General features: G+C 38.9%; 1 protein-coding gene across 25 annotated transcripts in view; it reads right to left on the reverse strand.

The window, feature by feature from the left end:
• Positions 1 to 1401: 1401 nt before the first annotated feature.
• LOC140725642 (disks large homolog 1) overlaps positions 1402 to 25593 on the reverse strand; it is a 472837-nt gene continuing 448645 nt past the window's right edge. For 17 of the 25 annotated variants that reach the window (XM_073041368.1, XM_073041367.1, XM_073041366.1 and 14 more), the window contains 7 exons: positions 17760 to 17801; positions 12573 to 12623; positions 10464 to 10565; positions 8505 to 8677; positions 7365 to 7474; positions 5270 to 5361; positions 1402 to 3192 (listed from right to left, as the gene is read on the reverse strand). In XM_073041368.1, the coding sequence (XP_072897469.1) occupies positions 3086 to 3192; positions 5270 to 5361; positions 7365 to 7474; positions 8505 to 8677; positions 10464 to 10565; positions 12573 to 12623; positions 17760 to 17801 (677 nt within the window). In that variant the 3' untranslated portion in view covers positions 1402 to 3085. Of the gene's footprint in view, positions 3193 to 5269; positions 5362 to 7364; positions 7475 to 8504; positions 8678 to 10463; positions 10566 to 12572; positions 12624 to 15173; positions 15210 to 17759; positions 17802 to 25593 lie in introns of all 25 variants that reach the window. The other 8 variants (XM_073041380.1, XM_073041379.1, XM_073041381.1 and 5 more) reach the window with 3 other exon arrangements.

Consider the following 25593-nt stretch of genomic DNA (forward strand, 5'->3'; position numbering starts at 1 on the left):
GGAAGGTTTCTCACTTGTTCAATATGCAACTTTCTGGGAATTCTTGATCCATGCTTTAACTATGTAGGTAATAGTTATTAAAATCCCACAACGCAGATGTGGACTTCAAATGTATTTAAATACATCTTAGAAGAAAAACACTGTTAACTACAACTATGAAACTCTTAGTTTGTCAATAAAAGCACAACTACCAATTCCCTCAGGGAAGAAAATTGTAAGGCCTTACCTGATTTATAACGACTAATATCCACAGAAATGCTGTAAGCTCTTAGTTATCCTCAAATGGCCAAGCAACCCACATTTCATGGACAATTCAAGATAGTCAGTAAATACTTACAGCGTGAATGAGTAAGTATACCATTCATCTCCACTTGTCTGGTACATATACACCACACAAACATGACCCATTTACCTCAGTTTTACATTCTTACCTAATAATTTATAATGTACCAGCCTATTTTATTTGTTAAATTTATAATCTTGGTTAAAAATTATCTGGAATATTCAAAGTATTGTTAAAAATATGGAGGGTGGCATCTGATCAATGATGCATGATGTGCATGACTTTCTCCGCCTTGCCCTTCCAATCTCAGTCGCATTTATGCCTTTTTGTAAGGCCAGAGACAAAGCCACTTTGGATCTCTATTCCAGTGAAACAGCACTCAGGTGTCTGTAACAGAGAGCAAAACCCTTGGTTCTTCCATCTAAATGCAGTTCATTATTGAGGCATTATCAGTAGGATTCCATCCCTTCTGCCAGGCTTCGGAGTAGAACTTCAAATACAGTATATGCTCCAATATTCATAAACAATGAATTGGATGTTAAACAACAGAGGCATAACACACAAAGCCAATGTCCCCTTCTCCAATGTTCATTCATGGACGTCTTGCAGCTAATAGTATTGAGTAGCAATCAAAAATAGTAACACTCATAACTTTTTAATTCATAGCCTAGGAACATGGATATTATTAGAGTCAACATTGAGCCCAAGATTTCCTTGTATTAAAAATTATAAATTTATGTCGTATTTTTATACTGATAGAGATAATGCAAGGGTCCAGAATACTACTGTTGTTCATTTTCTGTGCCAATTACATTTCACAGCATCACACCCCAAGGACTGGGATGGAGATCAAACTGATCTTCAAGAACACTTTTGCAAACCCACCATCCAAGCTCACCTTCTGGTTTTTCTGTCCGTTAGGACATCACCTTATGCCAGAGGTTTGTGAAAGGCAACCAAGAAACCTCTGCAAGAAAATTCATAGGCCTGAAGCTTTGACAAAAGATTTGGAAAAATATTTTGCTTTACCGTAACATTACACCAGATTTCTTTCCCATTTCTTTCCCAATGCTGATTAACTTGAACCAGAGCAATTAAAAAAACATCTCACAAAATAATAAATTTTACATTAAATTTTATTAGCTGTTCCCCTCTTTTGACAATGGAATGGATACAGATGAGTCTGTACAAACTGCAGTACCAGAAGATCATGGTTACTGGACTGCTTGTATGCACATTATTCCTATATAAAACAAGTCATCTCCAAATTACTAGCAAAGGTCAGGTACCAGGCAGTTAATCTAATAATGTAGTGTGAAAGCTTCATTTGAGAACATACTTTATAACTGCTAAAATAAATTCTCCAAAACAAAGCATGTAAAAGTCTGACTGAGAGCCACAGTGGAAGATATGACATTTTTGCAATTCTGATTTGAAAATGTACAGAAAATGTAAAAATGTATTTAAAGTTGCCTTTAATGCTTTGGAAACATGCACATCACTTAGAAGAATCTCACACAGAACTTTCAGGGGGAGGGTGGGGGTAGAGAGGACTGGCTCTTTTGAGTTATTTCTTGTATTTATTCTCAAAACATCACTTTTGTTACCCCCACCACCACATTCCCTGTATAATCCACAATGGTTAAAGATGGGAAAACTAATTCACACCTACTTGGAAAGTAAAGAAAACATTCATGGATGAAATGGTTAGAAGCAAAGAAAATATATATTCCTGGTAAGTTATATAATGTATTTTGTTAAAAGTATGCTTAATATAGTTGATAATTTATATCAAAATACATAATTACTGAGGGTTAATTATTATATATCTTAAAATCTCAAATCTTACAGCCCATTACAAATAGTCATGATTTAGTTTTCAGCTCTGTTCCTCTGTCAGCTCTACTTCCTTACTTGATATCACTGCATTGCCCAAAACATCCTTATTCAAAAAGTCCTATTGAAAATCAAGTCAGTTATCAATTAAAATAGTCTATATTCATTGGCTTCTCTTTGCTCCCCTCCCACCCTCAATAATCAAATTCATAAAAGTAGACTCTCTGCAAAATTGAAAGTAATACCTGCGGTATCACAGGAACACATTCTAATCGGCATTCAATATAAACATTTTATTTATCGTGCATTTCGACTGTCAAAAGGAAAAATAAAACTAAAAGCATGGTCTTATTAAAGGACCTCTGTAAAGTGAATAAAAATTCCTTTGCACATTAAAGATTGATGTGGATTTATAATTTGTTCAATGTATGTGGGACTCACTTAACCAGCACAGAAAGGAAGAATTAAAAGACCTCCCAATAGCCTTGCCAGGTAATGAAGAAACAATAAAAAATAAAGCCGCCAAGATTTCCACTGCCAAACCATGCTTCCAAAATTCACCGTGCAAAAAGCTGCTTAGAATTATTATTTTCCAAATCCAATGCTACACATGAAGATTACTTTCCCTTTGTTTATTTTTTTAAAAAGAAAAATATATATAAAGCTTTTTCTGAAAATTGCTGGAAGATTTGTTGCCCTTAAACATTAAGGAACTGTACCATAGTATCTCCCTTCATCAGCTAGTTTGGCCTTGCCCCTTCATGAAAATAAAACAATGGAGGTAATTCTGAGTATCACGTACAAGCAATTTCCACAAAAAAAGAGATGTGAATGCCCCCAGTTGAAAGACAAATCACTTTTCATGACACACAAAGAAAGAGAGATCTGTGATCACAGGAACGAATTAATCCTGTGGAAGGGGATCCAGAGCCAACACGCACAATGGACAATGTTTATGATGTGACTTCACAGTTTCTCCTTGGTTGGAACCCAGATGTAAGGCCCAGACTGCTCTTCAATGATCTGTATCACCTGGGTGTAAATCTCCTCCAGTAAATTTCCCTGCACAATACCTGACCAAAGGAAAAATAGGAGTTAATATCCCACAATCCTACACATTTATTCATATAAAATTATCATTATTCAAGATAAAAGGAATTGTAAACACAATTTTTTAAATAGAAAAATAGATTAACAATCTATCAGACTGTATAAATTAGATTTTAAAAGATACAGTATTGAAATAGATCTTAAAACAACCACATTAATTATCCCCGTTAAACAAATCCTACATTAATTCCATTTACTTTTTCTTCCCTCACCCTCATCAACTCCTCTCAGATTCTACCACTCGCCTACACGTTTGGCACAATTTACAGTGGGCAATTAACCTTCCAATCCATGCCTTTGAGATGTGGAAGGAAACATTTGTAAACTCCATGTAGACCGCACCCGAGATATGGTGTTGCCCTGTTGATACTGACCAAGTGATTTGCACTTTTTGTATTTCCTGTTTTTATTTCACAACGGCAAATGGGAGTCCAAACTACAGAACTTAGAACGGTATTCAGCTCTGGGCACCACACTTCGCCAAAATTATATCCAGACACACGGGGTTTATATTATGAAGAGAGATTGTAGTAAGCAGGGCGAGATGAAGTGGAAACTGTAAGAATCCAAGTCAAGATTAGATAATCTACGAATTAGAGGCAAGTTTTTCAGGAATTAAATTCTGTTCTAAACACAGAGGAGGTCAGAAATTTGGATTATCATTGGCTAAAAGAGTTTCTAATTTTAGATATTTGAGATTGTACTATTTTTGTTAAATAAAGGTATTAGGGGAACCAAATTGAGCATCTCTCTGAAGTAATCCACGGGCTATTTTTATTGGTATTCAGCTTGTCTCAGATTTCTTCAGGTTCCTAAACAAAGCACAAGCCGGGAGTGAAATATCTGTGCATCTGACCTTCCACTCCACCACAGAACTCATTACCAGGCCCTGCAGCAGAGCAAAGGCACTATGTAGAGAGGCTGAATGCACTTCACATCCATGGCAGTCTTACATGAGGAGAATGACACTATTTGTTTGAATGTTGTAACTGACCTTGAATAAAAAAGCTAACTGCAGGTATGTCGCTGGTTTTTATTTTACCTCAGTATTTTTAATCTTGCAGACTTCATTGATAATTGTCACTGAATATATTTCCCTATAATTTTAGGGGAGGTACAGTACTGTGGCGGTAAGCGTAACCCTATTACAGTCCAGTGACATTATTCGATTCTGCCACTACCTGCGGCATTTGTACATTCTCCCTGTGGTTGTGTGGGCTTCCTCCACGTACTCCAAAGACGTACCAGTTAGTAGGGCACAGGGATGCAACTAAGCAGCACAGACTCATTGGGCTGTAGGGGTCTGCTATGGTGCTGCATCTTTAAATTTTATTTAAGAAAATTTTTCATTATTTAACTTACCAGATCAAAGTACCTTCGACAGCAACGAGCTACTGAAAGGCCATCAGAATATTCCAGAACACGGCTTCGCGATACTCCAGCAAAACACTGCTGTGCACAGTACCTCTCAGCTTTGGAGGGTCAGCTTAACTGGCTCTCAGAATCTCAGATCAGATTAGCACGGGCAAAAGGACATTATATTTGAGGAGCAGACCAGCTCCTGAATGATCTGTACAACAGTCTCAGTAAACTGCAAAACAGCTTCAAGGAGCGACTTTGTGTCTTATATATCTATGGAAAGAGAATGGCTTCTTGCCCTCCAGTATCCAGGCACACATCCAATTCAAACTGAAACAATGGAAGGTACCTCTTTACTATCAAGTCCTACAAACAGACATGCTGCAACTTTAAACTGGAAAATGACTTAGAGGGTAACATCTGCATCTTAAAACAGGAAATTCAAGTTATAATGAGTCAAAGGAATATCTATAATATATGGTATGAGAAATTTCATCCTGGATGTGATTAATAGGAGACTAACTATAATGTTACAACAGTGAGTGTCTAATCTTGGCTGATTTTAATCAAGCTCTCTTGACAGCTCGTTCAAAACGCAGCCTCAGTTTCTAATCTTGACAAAGCTGCAATAACGTAACTTTAGAAACATTTTTATTAAGCAGCAAACAACAGGGTACTAACTTGTGAAGTGTTCAGTAAATTCCAGTTCAAGTTTCATGGCTCTGTCAAAAGTTTTCTTTGCTTGGTCTGCTGTTAAACGTTTATTCATTTCCCTGAGGTGGAAAACAGAAGTCTTTACTTTCAGTCACTGAGAAACAGGTTGAGTTTGATTAGAGAATAAAAGGCATGTTAATATGTCAAGTAAAAAGCACAAATGTAAAGAGCTAGAAAGTACTGCCGTGGACCATCTACTGAAATATCAAACGACAGCACATTGCCTCCCTACCTTTCCTTGATCCCCAAAATGCCATTTGATATTAAAAGCTGTTTATTCAAAACTCTAACCAGTAGACTCTACAGAATTTAATGCCCTTTACTAATGATATTACCACTAAAATCTACACAAGATCATGCTGATGTTTGTAGGTACAAAGCTCTTTTGCTTCACCAATACAAAGACACAACAATGCAGTAGCCTGAACAATGAGTGCTTTCTGGACTAATTTTGCTATAATCAACCTGCAAACCCTACTTCCTCTTACCACCACCTACCCTTCCCCGCTTGCTGCCTCTATTCACGTGGTAGAGTGCTGTTGCCATTAAACTATTCTGAGGAAAATGGCCTAGATGGCCCCATCACCCATACCATGTTCTCTTCTTCCTACTACTATCAGGAAGGAGCTACAGGAGTCTTAGGTCCCACACCACCAGGTTCAGGAACAGTTATTACCCCACAACCTGAACTGGCACGGATAACTTCACTCACCGCAACTCTGAACTGATTCCACAATCAACAGACCCACTTTCAAGGACTCTACGACTCATATGCTCAGTATTATTTATATATTTATTTATTTGTTTGTTGTTCTTATTTGAACAATTTTTCGTCTTTTGCACACTGGTTGTTTGTTAGCATTCGTTTATGTACAGTTTTTTTCAAAAGTTCTTTGGTATTTCTTTATTTTCCTGTAAATGCCCACAAGAAAATTAACCTCCTGGTAGCAGTATATGGTGAAATATACATACTCTGATAATACGTTTACTTTGACTTTGACCTTTGAATTGACACTTGACCTGCTAAGACATTTTAAAGTGGGGCTTAGAGATAAAGGGGAGAATGCAAGTACAGTTTTTGGCTCCTCTAGTCTACAGAATAGTGACCAGGATCACTTGAAATCTACCAGCTAAGTCAAATTTTCAAATTTCCGTCTTTTTCAGCTGTGAGGGCTAGCAGACTTAGAGCGAGGGTCACAGCAGCAACCACTTTGACTATAATTCCTCAGAGGACATCGTGAAACACCGTATGGGAAACATTACAGGAAACGCGGAACCTCCCTCTGGGCTCATTGCTAGTACAAACACTGTCCCACCCCCTTCAAATGAAATCCCAAAAGCCAGAGAAACAGGATCTCACCAATATACCGTAGATTCCGGACTACAGAGCGCACCTGATTAAAAGCCGCACCGGATTTTAGGCCGCACCGCTACTTTTAAATATACATACGTATCGGTAACACAAATTACGTTGCATATACTTTTTTACTGAACAGCACGAACAACATTCCAATATCTCCTAGCGACTGGTAAAAATATATATACTGCAGCCTACCAGGAAAAGTTATTGATCGACTTTAACTTAAAAGCAGCGTTTTCGCTCGGGTCTAATCGGGTCTGACGCGCTTGCGCAATGCGATCGGGTCTAATCGGGTCTGACGCGCTCGGGTCTTGCTTTTCTTCGAGTATTTTCCATGTTGATGAGGGTGAGTACAAATGACTGATTTACAATAATTTAATTGTGAAAGTGCGCTTGATTTATCGTACAATTTCATTGGACCTCTGTGAACTACTCATCAATTTTATTGGTCTACTGTTACGAGGCAAAATGTTTACGAGGCGGCATGAAAAAAAACCATGTATTAGCCGCTCTGGATTATAGGCCGCAGAGTTCAAAGCTGTTCAAAATGTGGGAAAAAAGTAGCGGCTTATAATCCGGAATCTACGGTAGATCATACAGTACCTTCTCGATGCTTTAAAAGCCAACAGCCTGGTAGCTTGGCTAAGCAATTACCACAGACAAAACAAAAAACCTTATTTATGATCTGCACCTGATACTTACATGATATTTTCAACAGATTTTGGTTTGATGAAGATAGCAATTGGGTACAGCTGGGCTATTTGGAGTCTCTTAATGGCATTTCCTGATACATCCAAGATACAGTGTTTACCCTATAGAGGAAATAAAGGGAAACTTTAAAAAGATTCAACGAAGTTCTACACAGGCATATGTTTACAAAATTACATAAACAATAAAATAGATTTTTCTACTCCCTTTCTATTATTTTGTTTATATCAATACAGTCAGTGATTTTTAAAATGTAAATTTAGCCAAATCTATACAATTAGCCTCAATTTCACGTTGTTACTCGTAAGAATGACTGAGCTGTTGTTGGGCACATTGATTAAAGAAAATAATAGAACTAAACTAGATAAGTGGTCTAAAGGGAACAAGTACCAACTGAAATTGTGAGTAATTTTGGGTCCCTTATTTAAGAAAGGATTCATTGGCATCGGGGAGGGTTCAAAGGAGGCTCACGAGAAATGAAAAGGTTTCCATATGAAGAGCAATTGATGACACTGGGCCTTTACTCACTGTAATTTAGAAGAATGAGGGGGATCTCACTGAAAGCTACTGAATGCTGAAAGGCCTAGATAGAGTGGATGTGGACAGGATGTTTCCTATGGTGGGGGAGTTCAGGATTTGAGGGCACAGCCTCAGAATAGAGGGACATCCATTTAGAAAAGAGATGAGAAGGAATTTCTTTATCCAGAGGGTGGTGAATCTGTGGAATTTTTTGCCATAGGCAATCACAGAGGCCATGTCATTAGGTGCATTTAAGGTGGAGGCTGATAGGTTCTTGATTAGTCAGGGTGTGAAAGGTTATGGGGAGAAGGCAGAAGAATGAGGTTAAGAGGGAAAAAGATCAGCCATGATGAAATGACGGTGCAGACTTGATGGGCTGAATGGCCTAATTCTGTTCCCATGCTTTATGGTCTTATGCAAATATATTTAACATTTTATTCAAGTTAGCTCCAAAGGAAAGGGGCATATATGATAATAATAGATCCGCATTACCAGGAGCGTACAGCTAAATATAAATGCATTTATTAACTAGCAGCTGAAAAATTAGGTCAACTTTGAATTAGAGTGCAAGAACTCAACAGATTTATGTTAAGGACATTTTTATGGGCACTCTACCTTTTCTGCTACTTCTCTGACAGACTGCACACTGGTTCCATAAAGGTGATTGTTGTACTGCCCAGCTTCAATGAATTTGTGATCTTGAATATCCTTTTCCATTTGTTCTCTGGATGTGACAAAATGATAATCTCGACCGTCCACTTCATAATCACGCTTTGGTCTGGTCGTGTCTAGAGAAAGTGAAACACTGCCATTAGACTGCTTCTTTCTCCTGCTTGAGCTCGATCACTAAGTTAGGATATTCCACCCGGAGGAATTTAAAAGCCAGTGTAAGATCAACTGCTCACACCAGTATGGCATAGAGAAAGCTCACCATGTTATCACATTTCACCTGACACCTAACCTTCAAAATAACTTCTGTTGTACACGAGATGCATCACCCAATACTGAATGACAGACAGTTCTGAAGTGTTGGATTGACATCCAGTTAGAAAAGTTTTATTTAAAACACTTTACTTTCAGTAAGGAGAGGAACCTTTACAATAATCAGTAGAGCTAGCTCGAAATCAGAAGTGGAACATTTATATCAACTATCTATTGAATCAATATTTTACAGATGCAACATTTATGAAGGGATAGACCCCTCATCAATGAACTCCATTCAGTTGCATCAAAACTGCTAACTATTTTGCTTTAAGAGTGTAGTCCAACATCATAACCAGCCTCTCAGGGTAACTACTTTTAGCTGGGGAATTTTGTATTAAGATTGTAAATTAAAGTTTTGAAACTCTTAAAAAAGTCTTTCAGCTGTTGCACTGAACACAGGAATCAATGGTATAGCACAGATACAGGCTTGGGCATGTGCTACGGGGGGAGACTAGACAAACTTGGGTTGTTTTCTCTGGGAGCTGCAGAGGCTGAAGAGAAATATAAAGGTTTTATGAGATTATGAGAGGTGTAGGTAGAGTAGATAACTGGTATCTTTCTCCTAGGATGTCATACCAGAGGGCATGGATTTCTGGTAAGAGGGATGTGTGCAGGGAAGTTTTGTTTTAAACACAGCAAGTGCTGGGTGCCTGGAATATACTGCTTGGGGTGGTGGTAAATACAATACAACAGAGGCGTTCAATGTTACATTGCAGTGGAATGTAATGAAAAATAAGATCAATGACTTGCCAGATAGTCTGACTATGGCAATGGCCTTTGACCTGTTAAAACAATTGCTACAGACCAGTGGACATTTTGCTTTCAACAATAGGTTAAATTATTTTAAAACAATGGTTAAGATGGGAGCTTACAGGGAAAGTATAACTGTGTAAGTGAAGGTTTCAGCTCATTCCAACCCATGAAGATTCCACACTGAAAGACGTCAGTTTCACCTCAAGGTCATGAAAGTTACCAATGACATGACCGACCACACCCTATCCCACTTCCGTCTCCACCCAAAACATAAGCAACAACATTGCAGACACAATAACACCAACAATACCAATATTGAAGCTCTCACAGTGCACAGAGAATCTCAGCTCAGATTCTCAAGCATCAGGAGCAGCAAAGAGTCTGGAGTGCTTGGACATCCAACAAAATCAGTACCTGTCAAGACATTTCCCATTTTTCAAACAAAAGCACCTTGGTGAGAATCCTGAGGCATTCCTGGATCTGGATAAGGACCAGTGGTAGGAACTGGGAGTTCTAGCATGCCTCTTGGGGTGGTGAAATGGGGGAGAGGAATGGAAAGCAGGGAGGGGAACCATTCCAGAGGCACCTGAAGGCCAAGGTTTATTAGAAGTCATTGACCTAAGGGCTGATGGGTGGGTGGACAGAACAGAGGAGGTCTAGCGATTCACTGATAACTATGACATGATTTGGTGGTCTCCAGGTCATTATGCCTGAATACCCAAGCCCCACCCACCAGAATGCCAATGACAAACGAAGCTTTCAAGCACAGAGGTAGACAGTGCCCACTGAAGAAACCCTTTGAGAGTCCACTCACTGTCACAATGACTAAATACTTACGTGGAACACATGACCCAAACTTGTCTGGAAATTCCGAGATTAGGTCATCATTAATTCGATCTTTCATGGGTCCCAGAATTATAACTGGTCGAGAGTAACGGACTATGTAACAAAGACAAAAAGCCAGTTGAACAAAGTTAGACAGGCCGTGACATGTACATTTTTACAACAGTAAGAACTGGCTCAGCAGACCAGTTTACCTTATTAAACAGTTACCGATAATCCCTTCTCTTCTAGTAGCATTAATACTATTTTGGTTTTGAATAGAAAGCTGACACATCATCAGCTCTTTTATTAAATTATTCCCAGATTTCTCCCATCCTGGTTTGGAGATAAGTCAGCTCTATTCAGCATGGTAAACACAACTAATTCTTACCAATTTTTAATTGACGCACTCTACCTGTAAGCATGGCAACTGCTCTACATGTGACTGCAGAGAGTTGTGGATGCAGCTCAGCTCATCACAGGAACCAGCCTCCCGCCTATACTCCATACTTCTCACTGCCTCCCGCCTATGGACTCCATACTTCTCACTGCCTCAATAAAAAAGCCAGCATAATCAAAGTTCCAGCCGCCCTGGACATTCTCTCTTCTTTTTCCCACTGGGCAGAAGATACCCAATGGGAAAGCACGAAGCACCAGGTTCAAGGACAGTTTCTATACCACTCTTATCAGACTTTTGACTGAATTTTGTATAATAATTGGACTCTTGCTCTCACAATCTACCTCATAATGATCCTGCTCTTTATTGTTTACCTCACTGCACTTCTCCAGCAGCTTATTCTAACTCAATGTGTAATGCTCTGATCTCTGTGAACAGAATGCAATAGAAGTTTATCATTGTATCTTGGTAAACGAGACAATAATAAACCAACAACAATGTAACGGTCAAGTCTCCGAGTCCCGCTTTCCCACTAATACTTCCTATTCTCCAAATAACTAACTTAATTTATGGTCTCCTTCAAAGTACTCTGGAAAGGCTGGAAAGTAAAGTGGGAATTGGAAGATGAGGGTGAAGTGGGAAGTTTCATAAGGTGAAAGAAGAAACTTGAAGGGGGCTGGAGGAAAATCCCCGCGTACTGGGTTGTAATGTTTGAAATTTGTGGGGTGACGGCTACACATATTGGAGAACATGTAATTCACACAAAAAGTGAGTGAATCAACTTGGATAGAGTACTGAAGACTGATACAGTGGAATAAGATTATAAAGTGACAAGAATGGATGTGAAAACAACATATTGGGGATATGAACAAGGGTCAGCAAGGTAATCCATTGAACAGTGAGGTACTATGTAGTCAATAGATAGGTTGAAGAATTTCTTTGAGAAGTTCAGAGCTTGAGAGGCTAAAAAGAAGATCATTGGGAGTAAATTACTTCAGAGTAACAATGACTCCCTGTGACTGATAGCAAAGGAAAGCTGCAAATGCAGGGATAGAGAGCACTGGACTCGATGATGAACAAGATACAGGGTTTGAAGAACAGTTTAGACTAAACTAGGCTGATTTTGATCAGATAGACTCAATACTTGGATAGGATTAATCTTGAACTGAAGAGATGTCAACAGAGGAGTGATTTACTGCCCTGGATATTGGCAGATATAGTGCAAGTACCCTCGAATGAGCAGATACATGCTTGCTCTTATGCAAGTGGCCAGCAAATTTGAAACTTTTCCTCTAAGCTTTGGGTTTGCTGTATGCAAACCACCACAACCCTGGCCCTGGAGTAACGTTGCTTTGTTTGGCTGCATTCATGTACGGTTGAGAGACAATTCAACTTGAACTTGATCAAAATTACAGGCAATTCACTGTTCAACTATGTGGAAAGAGACAAAGGCTTGTGTTATACGTCTTCATACAATAAGCCAGAAGCTTGGAGCGAATGCAGACTCTTTGATGGGATGCAGTTCCAACTTGGATTAATGTTTTACTTCCCACGATTATTTGTTTGCACTGTGGTAGATTTCAGCCTTCACAGTATCCACAGTAGAAAGATGAGGTGTGTGGAAATTTGAGCTATTGAACTATGGAGAAAACTAGTTTTCAAAAATCAATGACAAAATGTGTTGAATTTTTCTTGATCATTGCATCAATGTATTTATTTCTACTTACCCTCCTGCTGTCCAACTGGCTCATATGAGAGGACGTAATCTTCCTGACCACCTATCCCAAAAGATAACACAGGGATGCACAAATTTACAATAAAGATCATGTTATAAAAACATTACAGTCTACCAAAAGTATGAAGTTTTATTTTTGGAGCAGAAGCAGGAGGTTTTGGGGAAAAGAAGTATGAGGGAAGATTAGTAGAGCATACTTATTCACTGAGATGACATTTAATAATAGAACCAAATCCCAATTTTCTCATCTGAGTATTAAAAGCTGACCATTTCCCCCAAAATCGATTATTTGGTTGAGGTGGAAAACATAAAATGCTGCAAATAATCAGCATTTTAAATAATCAGCTGTCAACCACTAACAATTAATGTTCAAAACATGTTTTAGTTCAAGAATACTATGTTGGTGTTTAATTAAAACATTAGTAAAAACATAAATAAGTATCTGAATCACACCTGCAGTTTTATAAAGGGTAACTTTTCAAAACAATACATGATTCATATTAAACTGAAACTGTTCTGTCTCAGAGTAATTCTATTTGTATTAAAGTACATTAATAATCTAAGTCTCAGGGAGGGAACTTCACTTGACTTGAAAGAATGTGAGCTGAAACTGCACTGAGGTCACGGAAACAAAACATGAATCCAAGACTTGAGGTTCTCAGTAAAAGGACTGCTTCAATAATGTGGAAAAAATTGCTTTTCAGAAATTTAGGATTCAGTCTCTAATATCAATCACATGAAAAGTAAGACTGCAAGAATGCCTTAAATACATGAAGAAATATTGCAACAACTAATCTACCAATAACTTCTACTGAAGAAATGTAATGTTTTGTATCCTCTAAGTTATCTAGCAGCAAGAACTTGTATCCCTTCTACTGTATCCAACTAGAATGTCAAGTTGGATATGATTAGATTCAAAAGGTAATTCAAAAATATGAAATCCGTGACATGTTCCTTGAAAAATTAGGAACATTAAAGTGCATTGGAAATGTATGGGGGAGCAGGATTAAGCCCGTGGTAAAAGCACAGACAGAGGTCAAAATGGTTTCCTGCTGCATTTTTCTGCTGTATGGTTTAAACTTCTCAATGGCATTTAAACAATAATGAAAGGCGTATACACCACACGAGGAATATTCACGCCACGGTACTGAGCAGCAGCACATCGACAACATTAAAGACCGACATACCACTGGTCAGATATTTAATGCAATTCCTTGTTATGGATACTTGTTGCAATTCATTTAACACTTCAACTGCCACTAAAGAAAAAACATCATTCTTATCAGCCTAGAATAATTTGTTTTGAAAAGAACGATCCTTTTCTATAATTCTAGATATTCACAATCCTGTGGAATGCATTGTTTTTACATTTAGTATCTGGATTATCTGATATGGTTGTACCTTATACTGAAGATAAGGGATCAGCTTTGAGTTAGAGTGTGCTCGAATTATATAGACTAGGGCAAACTGATGATGGCAGTTTCCAGGTATGCAAGGCCAAATCCTATACTGATGCAAAATGTTTCATTTTACGCAGTAGCTGACCTTAGGAACAGGCCATCAGCTTTTATAATGAATGCTATTTGCTGGAATCCTTTCAAGTGAACATTCAAAAACCCATTTCTGGCTGAGATAAAAGTTACTTCCAACAATATGCTGGTACTTCACAGAACTATCAGGGCCAACAGGACTTCCTGAGATCAGAGGAATTCTCATATCTCCACTTGTTTGATCGGCTCACTGCCGGACCCCAGCTTTACTCCCCTCCAAAATTTGCCAGTGGCTTTTTTTACTTGGCCAGGTCAAAGCATCTGGCAGGCAAAGGTGCAAAAATGGCATCACAATTTACCTAAAGATACTTCGTTGGACTAGAGGTTCTTTTACCTTCTGCCACTTTTGTAAGTTCACATTTCATTGACCAGCTTAGAATGGCAGTTGAAGGTTTTTTGCAGTTATACATTCAATTAAAGTAGTACATTCACACTCTTTCATAAAATATTTCAGAACAACTTTTTGCAAAAAGCAAGAGAGTTTTGTAACTGAAATAAATACTTCATGACTCTCTATGTTACAGTTGCCATAAAGTTTAAGAATTAGTTGGCTTCGTGCTGGTAGACTGAATTAGCTATGAACATTTCAGTGCTGCTTCAACTAAAACAACAGCCAAGATGAGGTATCTCTGTGCATGTTTCATTTCTGCAATTTCCATTAAAATGCATTGTCCAGGATCAATGCATTGTACAAGAGAGATCAGAATAAGGGAAAACAAAAAGATTATTGGTTTGTGTGGTGGGGAGATGGCGGGGAGGGGAGCTTTATCTACAGGGTTCAGGTGATACAAAGCAATTAGTAAGTTCAGAAATAATTGACCAGATGAATGTACAACTTTAACTGTTTTCAGGCAGAAGAGAAATTGTTAAAAGTTGATAAATAAAATGAGCATATTGTCCAAAAAAGAAAATCAGAGAAGCAACTCATGCTGTTATTTGCACTTATTTGAAAATGCGTCCATGGAGAGTCTGAACTTCATGCAGAGGACTGATGAGAAACAATGCACACTTGAGATACATAAACAGAACTGTTTGAAATTAACCTCTCGTTTCACCGTACTCATCTGTAATCATGATTTCTGTCATGAACAGAGGAAGGCAGAAGGAAAAAGGGAAGAAGTAAAATTTGCAAAAGAAAAGTACAGTTTGAAAGTATTTATGAGATTCAGTTCACTTTGTTACCAACCTGTGCAGTGCACCTCACAAAACTAGATCAGTGATAGTGACAGTGCTGGCTGCCCTTTCGCCGATGCCTCTATATATTAACATTTCATAAAGGGTTAATAAAAAGTAGTAATTCATATATGGCTAGTACCTTACAGCAAAGAAAATAATCCAGACACATTGCATACTGCATAACCTAGCTGGCTTTCAATAGTTGAAAGAACTCACGCTGACTGGCAGTGAATTAAACTGGGTTAGACGGTATACACTTTAAATAATACACTCAGCTCCAGCTTCGGCTGATATCTGTGCACAAAAGGCAGCAGTTCTATACCTTGAAGAGAATCTATGTAAAACTAAAGTGATGGAGAGAGATTTCATACCACTTTTGCTCATGACCTATATTTTGTGAATGTTTTTCATCTTCCATTAGCGATGGGTCCATTAGCAAGGGTCAGCTGTGCTGTCAATGGGATAGCTCTCAAATACATTACCTCTAATCCCTGTGATATGTTGGCCGTAAGGAAGTCAAACCTCATCTGGCTTTGCTGTAGCCAAGCAGATGCTCAGTCATTACTGTAACTTCAACAGATATTCACATCTACTGCCATTTTGTCTGTCATTGTTATTCCTTTCTTTCTCACTATTTATTTTGTATTTTTATAATAATTTTATGTCTTTGCACTGTACAGCTGCTGCAAACAGCAAATGTCATATAACACAGTGATAATCAACCTGATTCTGATCCCTACTCAGCATCTAATCTCTCTGAATCAGCTCGCACCATCTTATTAATGCTACAACTCCAAAGCAACCAAACACTTCAGTCATTTATAACTTTCAGGTATGATCATTGTTACCTTATCTTTCTCCTAATACAAAGGCACTCTACATTCTTTCTATGAGCTACAATATTGTATAATGACCTACTCCACTTGGCTTTACATTCACCAGGTAATCTCCTGCCCAGGACTAAATGCCTAGTAAAGAGATACATGTCCACAGTAAAAATTCTTGACCAAGTGAAGAAAATTGAAACTGCACAGATCACAACTGGCTCATTGCAGATCAGAATACGAACTTTCCCAGTTGGAAAACTTTCACAGTGAACAAGACAGCAGTACATCAGTTATTTTTGCGTGGACATTTAATGCACTTGATCACTATCCTGTGCATTGTATTTGGAAGACAAGACCAGATGCACCGTGGTGAGAGGGGGAATAATTACAACCAGATATGGAGGCAATTCAGTCAACCCTTTCAGTAATGTAAATTTCTTAATCTAGAGGTTCTTAAACTCACTCCTACAATGTAAAGACACCAACCTGTAAATCCTAGCTGTAACAATGAAGCACCTCCAAGAGGAGGTAACTTAGCAGCTCAAATATATAGTGGTATCATAAATAAGGACAGAAGAATTTATGAGGTTAACAAAGAGTTCAAACAGGAACACCATTTTAATATTTTAATTTTTGTAATTACCACATTGAGTGATTTAACACTAGCCAATTTTAGTAGATAATTTATGCCTCAGCCTTAAATGATCTACATATTAGAATGAATGCCTGACTTTTATCATGGTCTCACTTTCAGTATTCAGTTATTTCAGAAGATTTATTCTCTTCAGTTTTCAGAAAGTATTACGATCTTAGCTTGACATTGTAACTTGCTGGTGACCTTGAGTTTCAAAAATAAGAACCTCATATATGGAGGTCAAAACACAGAACTAAACTTGTAAAACAGACTAACCAAAAATATGTACAAAATTTTTAAAATTCCAAAGTAGAACAAGTCACTCTGGACAAAACTTACATATATCCCTTCTAACTAAAATGTTGGCACTGACATTAGTATTTGCAAAAAGGAAAGCTTAACAGGAGCAAGTTTAAAAAAATCACAAAGCCACATGGATTGATTGAGTTACAAGCTCCACAATTTCCTTCCTAAATCGTTTTATTTCTCTGCTTTTAATTTATAAGATGCTTCTTAAAATCTCAGTAACCGTTGTTTTTAGCCATTTACCATAATGTCGTCATTTATGGCTTGGAATCAAATTTTGTTTATATTCCTGTGAAGCATCTTGTGATATTAACAGTGTTATAGTCACTATAAAATTAAAGTTGCTAATTATAATATTGCTAATGTAAATTTTTAAACAGCAAAATGTAAATATAGCCTCAAGAGTTAATTTAGTTATTTTTGCTTCAAAGATCGCAAATGAAATTCTCAAGCATAAAATGAGCTTACACTCTATTCTAAGTACTGTGGCAAGCTGAAGTTGGATAACAATTTGTTCTTAAAACAAGTCAGATTCTCACGGAAATGTACAATAACCATATATGAATAACTTTCTTTGCTGGGTTATAGAACATGCAACTTATTGGGCAGAGGCATGGAAATCTGTGCAAAGAATCTGCAACAAAAGGGTGAACTCCGAAGCAAACAGCAAACAAGAAACAACTTACGGTAACTACTTTCACTATCACTGGCATTAGAGGTTACATGCTCTGAAATCATAATAAAAGAAAAATGAGCAACATAATCAAATGTAACATGACAATACAAATCATGGCTGGCAAAATTTTGCATTTCAAAAATGTGTAAATCATACCATGGAATTGTGAAATGCATTAACCATTTTATTGGATGATGTAAATACTGTGAACTGGGAAATCTGATCTGAATCCTAAAGTCAAATATAACTGATGCCAACCCAAAACCGATAAACCGCAGTAGATTACACTGAAAACACCAACCAGCAGTACCACATTAATGTAGAATAATTTCCAAGCGGCAGAAGAACTCCTATCATTAAGCGGCCATTGAAACTGGAGATCACCAATATGGTACTCAAGAACACCACTGTAAACAGCTTGAGAAAAAAATGAAGAGAAGAGTTATCACCTCATTTATATTCTAATACTTTCCAATGGCTGTGGATGGTTGGGAGATCATGCTGGCCATCAATTAATACTTTGGAGAAAAAAGTCCATTAACAGGTCCTTTAAGATGCAAACATTTGAATGACCTTGTATTGAAGGACAATGATGCATTCAGAGATCAGTTAACATACAATAACCTTTAATAATTACAATCAGTTTTAATAATTCCAAGCACATTTTAAACAAAGAATATATGTACATTAGTTACTTAATAAAATGAATAAAATTCTTTGGCTGTGTAACTCTGCCTACGATGTACAGCATTACTCTCAGCCTTCATATTTGGGATCAGTTGTATGTAATTAAAGGTTCAATGAGAGGAGGTATTGAGGAAATATTAAGGAGGTAACTCAACTGTAAAGCATGTGGTGCAAATATCACTGCTTAAATGTCATTAGAAACAGGGATGGTGCCGGAGGATTGGCGTATTGCTCATGTGGTTCCATTGTTTAAAAAGGGTTCTAAGAGTAAACCTAGCAATTACTGGCCTACACGAGGAAATCTGCAGATGCTGGAAATTCAAGCAGCACACACAAAATGCTGGTGGAACACAGCAGGTCAGGCAGCATCTATAGGGAGAAGCGCTGATGACGTTTCCGGCCAAGACCCTTCGTCAGGCAGTCCTGACGAAGGGTCTCGGTCTGAAACGTCGACAGTGCTTCTCCCTATAGATGCTGCCTGACCTGCTGTGTTCCACCAGCATTTTGTGTGTGCTGCTGCAATTATTGGGCTGTAAGTTTGACGTCAGTGGTGGGTAAATTAATGGAAAGTATTCTTAGAGATGGTATATATAATTACCTGGATAGACAGGGTCTGATTAGGAACAGTCAACATGGATTTGTGCATGGAAGGTCATGTTTGACAAAACTTATTGAAGTTTTTGAAGAGGTTACTAGGAAAGTTGACGAGGGTGAAGCAGTGGATGTTGTCTATATGGACTTCAGTAAGGCCTTTGACAAGGTACCGCACGGAAGGTTAGTTAGGAAGGTTCAATCTTTAGGTGTTAATATTGAAGTAGTAAAATGGATTCAACAGTGGCTGGATGGGAGATGCCAGAGTAATGGTGGATAAATGTTTGTCAGGTTGGAGGCTGGTGACTAGTGGTGTGCCTCAGGGATCTGTACTGGGTCCAATGTTGTTTGTCATATACATTAATGATCTGGATGATGGGGTGGTAAATTGGATTAGTAAATATGCAGATGATACTAAGATAGGTGGCGTTGCGGATAATAAAGTAGGTTTTCAAAGCTTGCAGAGAGATTTAGGCCAGTTAGAAGAGGGGGCTGAACGATGGCAGATGGAGTTTAATGCTGAAAAGTGTGAGGTGCTACCTTTTGGTAGGACTAATCAAACTAGGACGTACATGGTAAATGGTAGGACATTGAGGAATGCAGTAGAACAGAGTGATTTAGGAATAATGGTGCTTAGTTCCCTGAAGGTGGAATCTCATGTGGATAGGGTGTTGAAGAAAGCTTTTGGTACGCTGGCCTTTATAAATCAGAGCATTGAGTATAGGAGTTGGGATGTAATGTTAAAATTGTACAAGGCATTGGTGAGGCCAAATTTGGAGTATTATGTACAGTTCTGGTCACCGAATTATAGGAAAGATGTCAACAAAATAGAGAGAGTACCATAGAGATTTACTAGAACATTACCTGGGTTTCAGCACCTAAGTTACAGAGAAAGGTTGAAAAAGTTAGGTCTTTATTCTTTGGAGCATAGAAAGTTGAGGGGGTCTTGATAGAGGTATTTAAAATTATGAGGGAGATAGAGTTGATGTTGATAGGCTTTTTCCATTGAGAGTAGGGGAGATTCAAACAAGAGCACATGAGTTGAGAGTTGGGGGCAAAATTTTAGGGGTAACATGAGGGGGAATTTTTTTACTCAGGGTGTGTTAGCTGTGTGGAATGAGCTTCCAGTAGAAGTGGTAGAGGCAGGTTCGATATTTTCATTTAAAGTAAAATTGGATAGGTATACGGACAGGAAAGGAATGGAGGATTACGGAGTACAGGTTGGTGGGACTAGGTGGGAGTAAGCGTTCGGCACAGTCTAGAAGGGCCGAGATGGCCTGTTTCTGTGCTGTAATTGTTATATGGTTATATTATACAAAATATACCACTGCATTCTGCAGCCAATAATCAAACCAGAAATAGGGCTTTGTAAAGGAGAGCAGGATTTCACTTAAAAAACAACATAAAAATATCTAAATTATTTCATGTTAAATATTGGTTTAGTTATCACCAGCATTCCACAGAAGTGTTATGTTCAAGCTCCCTGATGTATTACGGTTCTGTAATGTAGCACTGTTCATGCTACACCGCCCAGCTTGGAGATCTTTCTGCACAATTACAACAAAGAAATCTAATTTAAATAACTTGATAATCTGATCATCAGAATGAATGGAATGAACCCAAGAGGTCCCAAATAGTGATACTTAGGATTGGAATTTTCAAAGAAATCACAAATGTAGTGTGTGTAAGGAATAGATATGGAGCTTGCTGAAATTGAACAAATTTCAGTCATTGTTACGTGACCAAACCCTACATCCCCCAGTGCTGAATTTTGCATTGGATACATAATTAAATGCAAGAATCGATTTCACCTGTACTAAAAACCATGTGGCAATACTTTACTGAACATTGATGAAAAACACAAACATATTCCAATCTATAGCACTGACAATCTGAAGTATAAAGGACAATTTTCAGAGTTTGCTAAATGCATTCCCCAAAGTGAATTCTGCATCCAACACAGGAAGGGTCAAAAGGAGTCTACAACCTTTTCTCCAAAGGGTTATATTATCAGTGAATTGATTGAAGGGAAGTTGATTAAAATAAAACAGTAACCATGGTGAATGTTACAAAAGTCAATAATCTTTGATTTTCCATCTGGATGAAATAAAGAAAAAAAAACACAAAAGTGGATTTTCAATCGTCATGTTAAAATGAGTACTTGGTTTCAGATTTTAACAGGAGGCCGGGTACAAAATGTTCTTTCTACCTTTCCCTTTTATGTAACAAGTATTTAACTATCTTATTGTACTCCCTGCTGAGATGTAAAATATTAATTAGCTGCATTTGTGATTGAGAATAAATGAACTGAACCTTCCCCATGGTAATTTCAGGATTCCAATCAATGCACATATGTAAGACAAGAAGCAGTCACGAATTTTACTTCACTTTCATCATTTTTAAGATCTACCAACTTAGAGAAACAAACCTCAGTTTTGTAAACCTCAGGCATTCTGAGAAATACTTGCTTCAAATACTTCCTATAACTTGTCCAATACATATTATAAAATTCCATTCAGCTTTGTCTGCAAAAACTATATCTTTTCTCCACTTTTCTCATGAAAGTTTTGGTTTAAACCTCGACTCTTTAATGCCAAGGGTCATTCCACATTATATATTGTGAGACATTTTACCAACATTGTTACTAGTACAGTAAAACAAATATAATCCATGATATGATTGTTCAAAAATTCTGATGGCTTGGCTTGTGTAAATCAACCTCGCTTAGTGTGATGGATATTCACTGTCCAAGGAATCAAAGTATTGTTTTTGCATAAGTTAAACTCCCAACCAATATTCTTTGCTCAGCTTCTTGTCTTAACCAAGAAGCAGTCTTCAGTTCTTAATGAAAATTGCAAGCCTGAAATTAAAAGGACAACTTTGCAAACAGCATTGCCTATAGGGCACAAGCTGTTGGCCAGCAACTAGGGATTGGCTGCTCAAGAGATCCAATACAAGACAATGGGGTTCTGTTAATTGTGCCTGTTAATTTACACAGGCTAAATTATTTAGTTCAAGGAAGCTTAGAAACATAGACATAGAAAATAGGTGCAGGAGTAGGCTATTCGGCCCTTCGAGCCTGCACCGCCATTCAGTATGATCATGGCTGATCATCCAACTCAGAACCCTGTACCTGCTTTCTCTCCATACCCCCTGATCCCTTAAGCCACAAGGGCCATATCTAACTTCCTCTTAAATATAGCCAATGAACTGGCCTCAACTGTTTCCTGTGGCAGAGAATTCCACAGATTCACCACTCTGTGAAGAAGTTCTTCCGCATCTCGGTCCTTTACCCTTAAACTGTGACCCCTCTTTCTGGACTTCCCCAACATCGGAAACAATCTTCCTGCAACTAGCCTGTCCAATCCCTTTAGAATTTTATACGTTTCAATAAGATCCCCCATCAATCTTCTAAATTCCAGTGAGTATAAGCCTAGTCGATTATACCTTTTCACCGCCTGCTGTACCTGCATGCCCACCTTCAATGACTGGTGTACAATGACACCCAGGTCTCGTTGCATCTCCCTTTTTCCGAATCGGCCACCGTTCAGATAATAATCTGTTTTCCTGTTCTTGCAACCAAAGTGGATAACCTCACATTTATCCACATTAAATTGCATCTGCCATGAATTTGCCCACTCACCTAACCTATCCAAGTCACCCTGCATCCTCCTCACAGCTAACACCACCGCCCAGCTTTGTGTCATCCGCAAACTTGGAGATGCTGCATTTAATTCTCTCGTCTAAATCATTAATATATATTGTAAACAACTGGGGTCCCAGCACTGAGCCTTGCGGTACCCCACTAGTCACTGCCTGCCATTCTGAAAAGGTCCCGTTTACTCCCACTCTTTGCTTCCTGTCTGCCAACCAATTCTCTATCCACATCAATACCATACCCCCAATACCGTGTGCTTTAAGTTTGCACAATAATCTCCTGTGTGGGACCTTGTCAAAAGCCTTTTGAAAATCTAAATATACCACATCCACTGGCTCTCCCCTATCCACTCTACTAGTTACATCTTAAAAAAATTCTATAAGATTCGTTAGACATGATTTTCCTTTCACAAATCCATGCTGACTTTGTCCGATGATTTCACCTCTTTCCAAATGTGCTGTTATCACATCTTTGATAACTGACTCTAGCATTTTCCCCACCACCGATGTCAGACTAACCAGTCTATAATTCCCCGGTTTCTCTCTCCCTCCTTTTTTAAAAAGTGGGGTTACATTAGCCACCCTCCAATCCTCAGGAACTAATCCAGAATCTAAGGAGTTTTGAAAAATTATCACTAATGCATCCACTATTTCTTGGGCTACTTCCTTAAGCACTCTGGGATGCAGACCATCTGGCCCTGGGGATTTATCTGCCTTTAATCCCTTCAATTTACCTAACACCACTTCCCTACTAACATGTATTTCCCTCAGTTCCTCCATCTCACTAGACCCTCGGTCCCTTACTATTTCCGGAAGATTATTTATGTCCTCCATAGTGAAGACAGAACCAAAGTAGTTATTCAATTGGTCTGCCATGTCTTTGTTCCCTATGATCAACTCACCTGCTTCTGACTGTAAAGGACCTACATTTGTCTTGACCAATCTTTTTCTTTTCACGTATCTATGAAAGCTTTTACAGTCAGTTTTTATGTTTCCTGCCAGCTTTCTGTCATAATCTTTTTCCCCTTTCCTAATTAAGCCCTTTGTCCTCCTCTGCTGGTCTCTGAATTTCTACCAGTTCTCAGGTGTGCTGCTTTTTTTTTGCTAATTTATATGCTTCTTCTTTGGACTTGATACTATCCCTAATTTCCCTTGTCAGCCACGGGTGCACTACCTTCCCTGGTTTATTCTTTTGCCAAACTGGGATGAACAATTGTTGTAGTTCATCCATGTGATCTTTAAATGCTTGCCATTGCATATCCACCATCAACCCTTTAAGTATCATTTGCCAGTCTATCTTAGCTAATTCACAGCTCTACCCATATCGATTCCACATCCTCCAGGCTAATGTCCTTCCTTTCTATTGCATTAATCTCCTCTCTAACCAGCAATGCTACCCCACCTCCTTTTCTTTCCTGTTTATCCCTCCTGAATATTGAATATCCTTGGATGTTGAGCTCCCATCCTTGGTCACCCTGGACCCATGTCTCTGTGATCCCAACTATATCATATTCATTAATAACTATCTGCACATTCAATTCATCCACCTTGTTACGAATGCTCCTCGCATTGACACACAAAGCCTTCAGGCTTGTTTTTACAACACTCTTAGCCCTTATATAATTATGTTGAAAAGTGGCTCTTTTTGCTTTTTGCCCTGGATTTGCCTGCCTGCCACTTTTACTTTTCACCTTACTACTTTTTGCTTCTAACCTCATTTTACACCCCTATGTCTCTCTGCACTTGTTCCTATCCCCCTGCCACATTGGTTTAAAGCCTCCTGAACAGCAGTAGCAAACGCTCCCCCTAGGACATTGGTTCCAGTCCAGCCCAGGTGCAGACCGTCCTGTTTATACCGGTCCCACCTCCCCCAGAACTGGTTCCAATGCCCCAGAAATTTGAATCCCTCCCCCTTGCACCATTTTTCAAGCCACGTATTCATCTGAAATACCCTCCTATTTCTACTCTGACTAGCACGTGGCACTGGTAGTAATCCAGAGATTATTGCCTTTGTGGTCCTACTTTTTAGTTTATCTCCTAACTCCTTAAATTCACCTTGTAGGACCTCATCCCGTTTTTTACCTATATCATTGGTACCTATGTGCACCATGACCACTGGCTGTTCACCCTCCCATTCCAGAATGTCCTGCAGCCGCTCAGAGACATCCTTGACCCTTGCACCAGGGAGGCAACATACCATCCTGGGGTCTCGTTTGCGGCCGCAGAAACGCCTATCTATTCCCCTTACAATCGAATTCCCTATCACTATAGCTCTCCCACGCCTTTTCCTTCCCTCCTGTGCTGCAGAGCCACCCATGGTGCAATGAACTCGGCTGCTACTGCCTTCCCCTGATGAGACATTTCCCCCAACAGTATCCAAAACAGCATATCTGTTTAGGAGGGAGATGACCCCAGGGGACTCCTGCACTACCTGCCTACTGCTACGCTGTCTAGTGGCCACCCCTTCCCTTTCTGCCTGTGTAGCCTTTACCTGCGGTGTGGCCAACTCACTGATCGTGCTATTCATGACTTTCTCAGCATTGCGGATGCTCCAGTATGAATCCAATCACAGCTCCGGACGCTCAATGCGGTCTGCCAGAAGCTGCAATTGGACACACTTCCTGCACACATAGTCGTCAGGGACAATGGAAGTATCCCTGATTTTCCACATGTTGCAGGATGAACAAACCACGGGGCCGATCTCAGCTGCCATGACCTATCCAATACTTGCCTCAACTTTTGAAACTTTCTCCTTTGAAAGGAACTTAACCGGCCTTACCTCACTTGGAGTGAAGCTCGTCCTCAGCCTCTTCTCGTCGAAGCCTCTCGAGTCAAATCTCCACTCCTTCACTGGCCCACTCACTCACTGGCCGCTCCGCTCGAGGTAACCCTCTATTTATTTGTTTGAG

The sequence above is a fragment of the Hemitrygon akajei genome, chromosome 3 (genome assembly GCF_048418815.1).
Source record: "Hemitrygon akajei chromosome 3, sHemAka1.3, whole genome shotgun sequence".
Taxonomy (NCBI): domain Eukaryota; kingdom Metazoa; phylum Chordata; class Chondrichthyes; order Myliobatiformes; family Dasyatidae; genus Hemitrygon; species Hemitrygon akajei.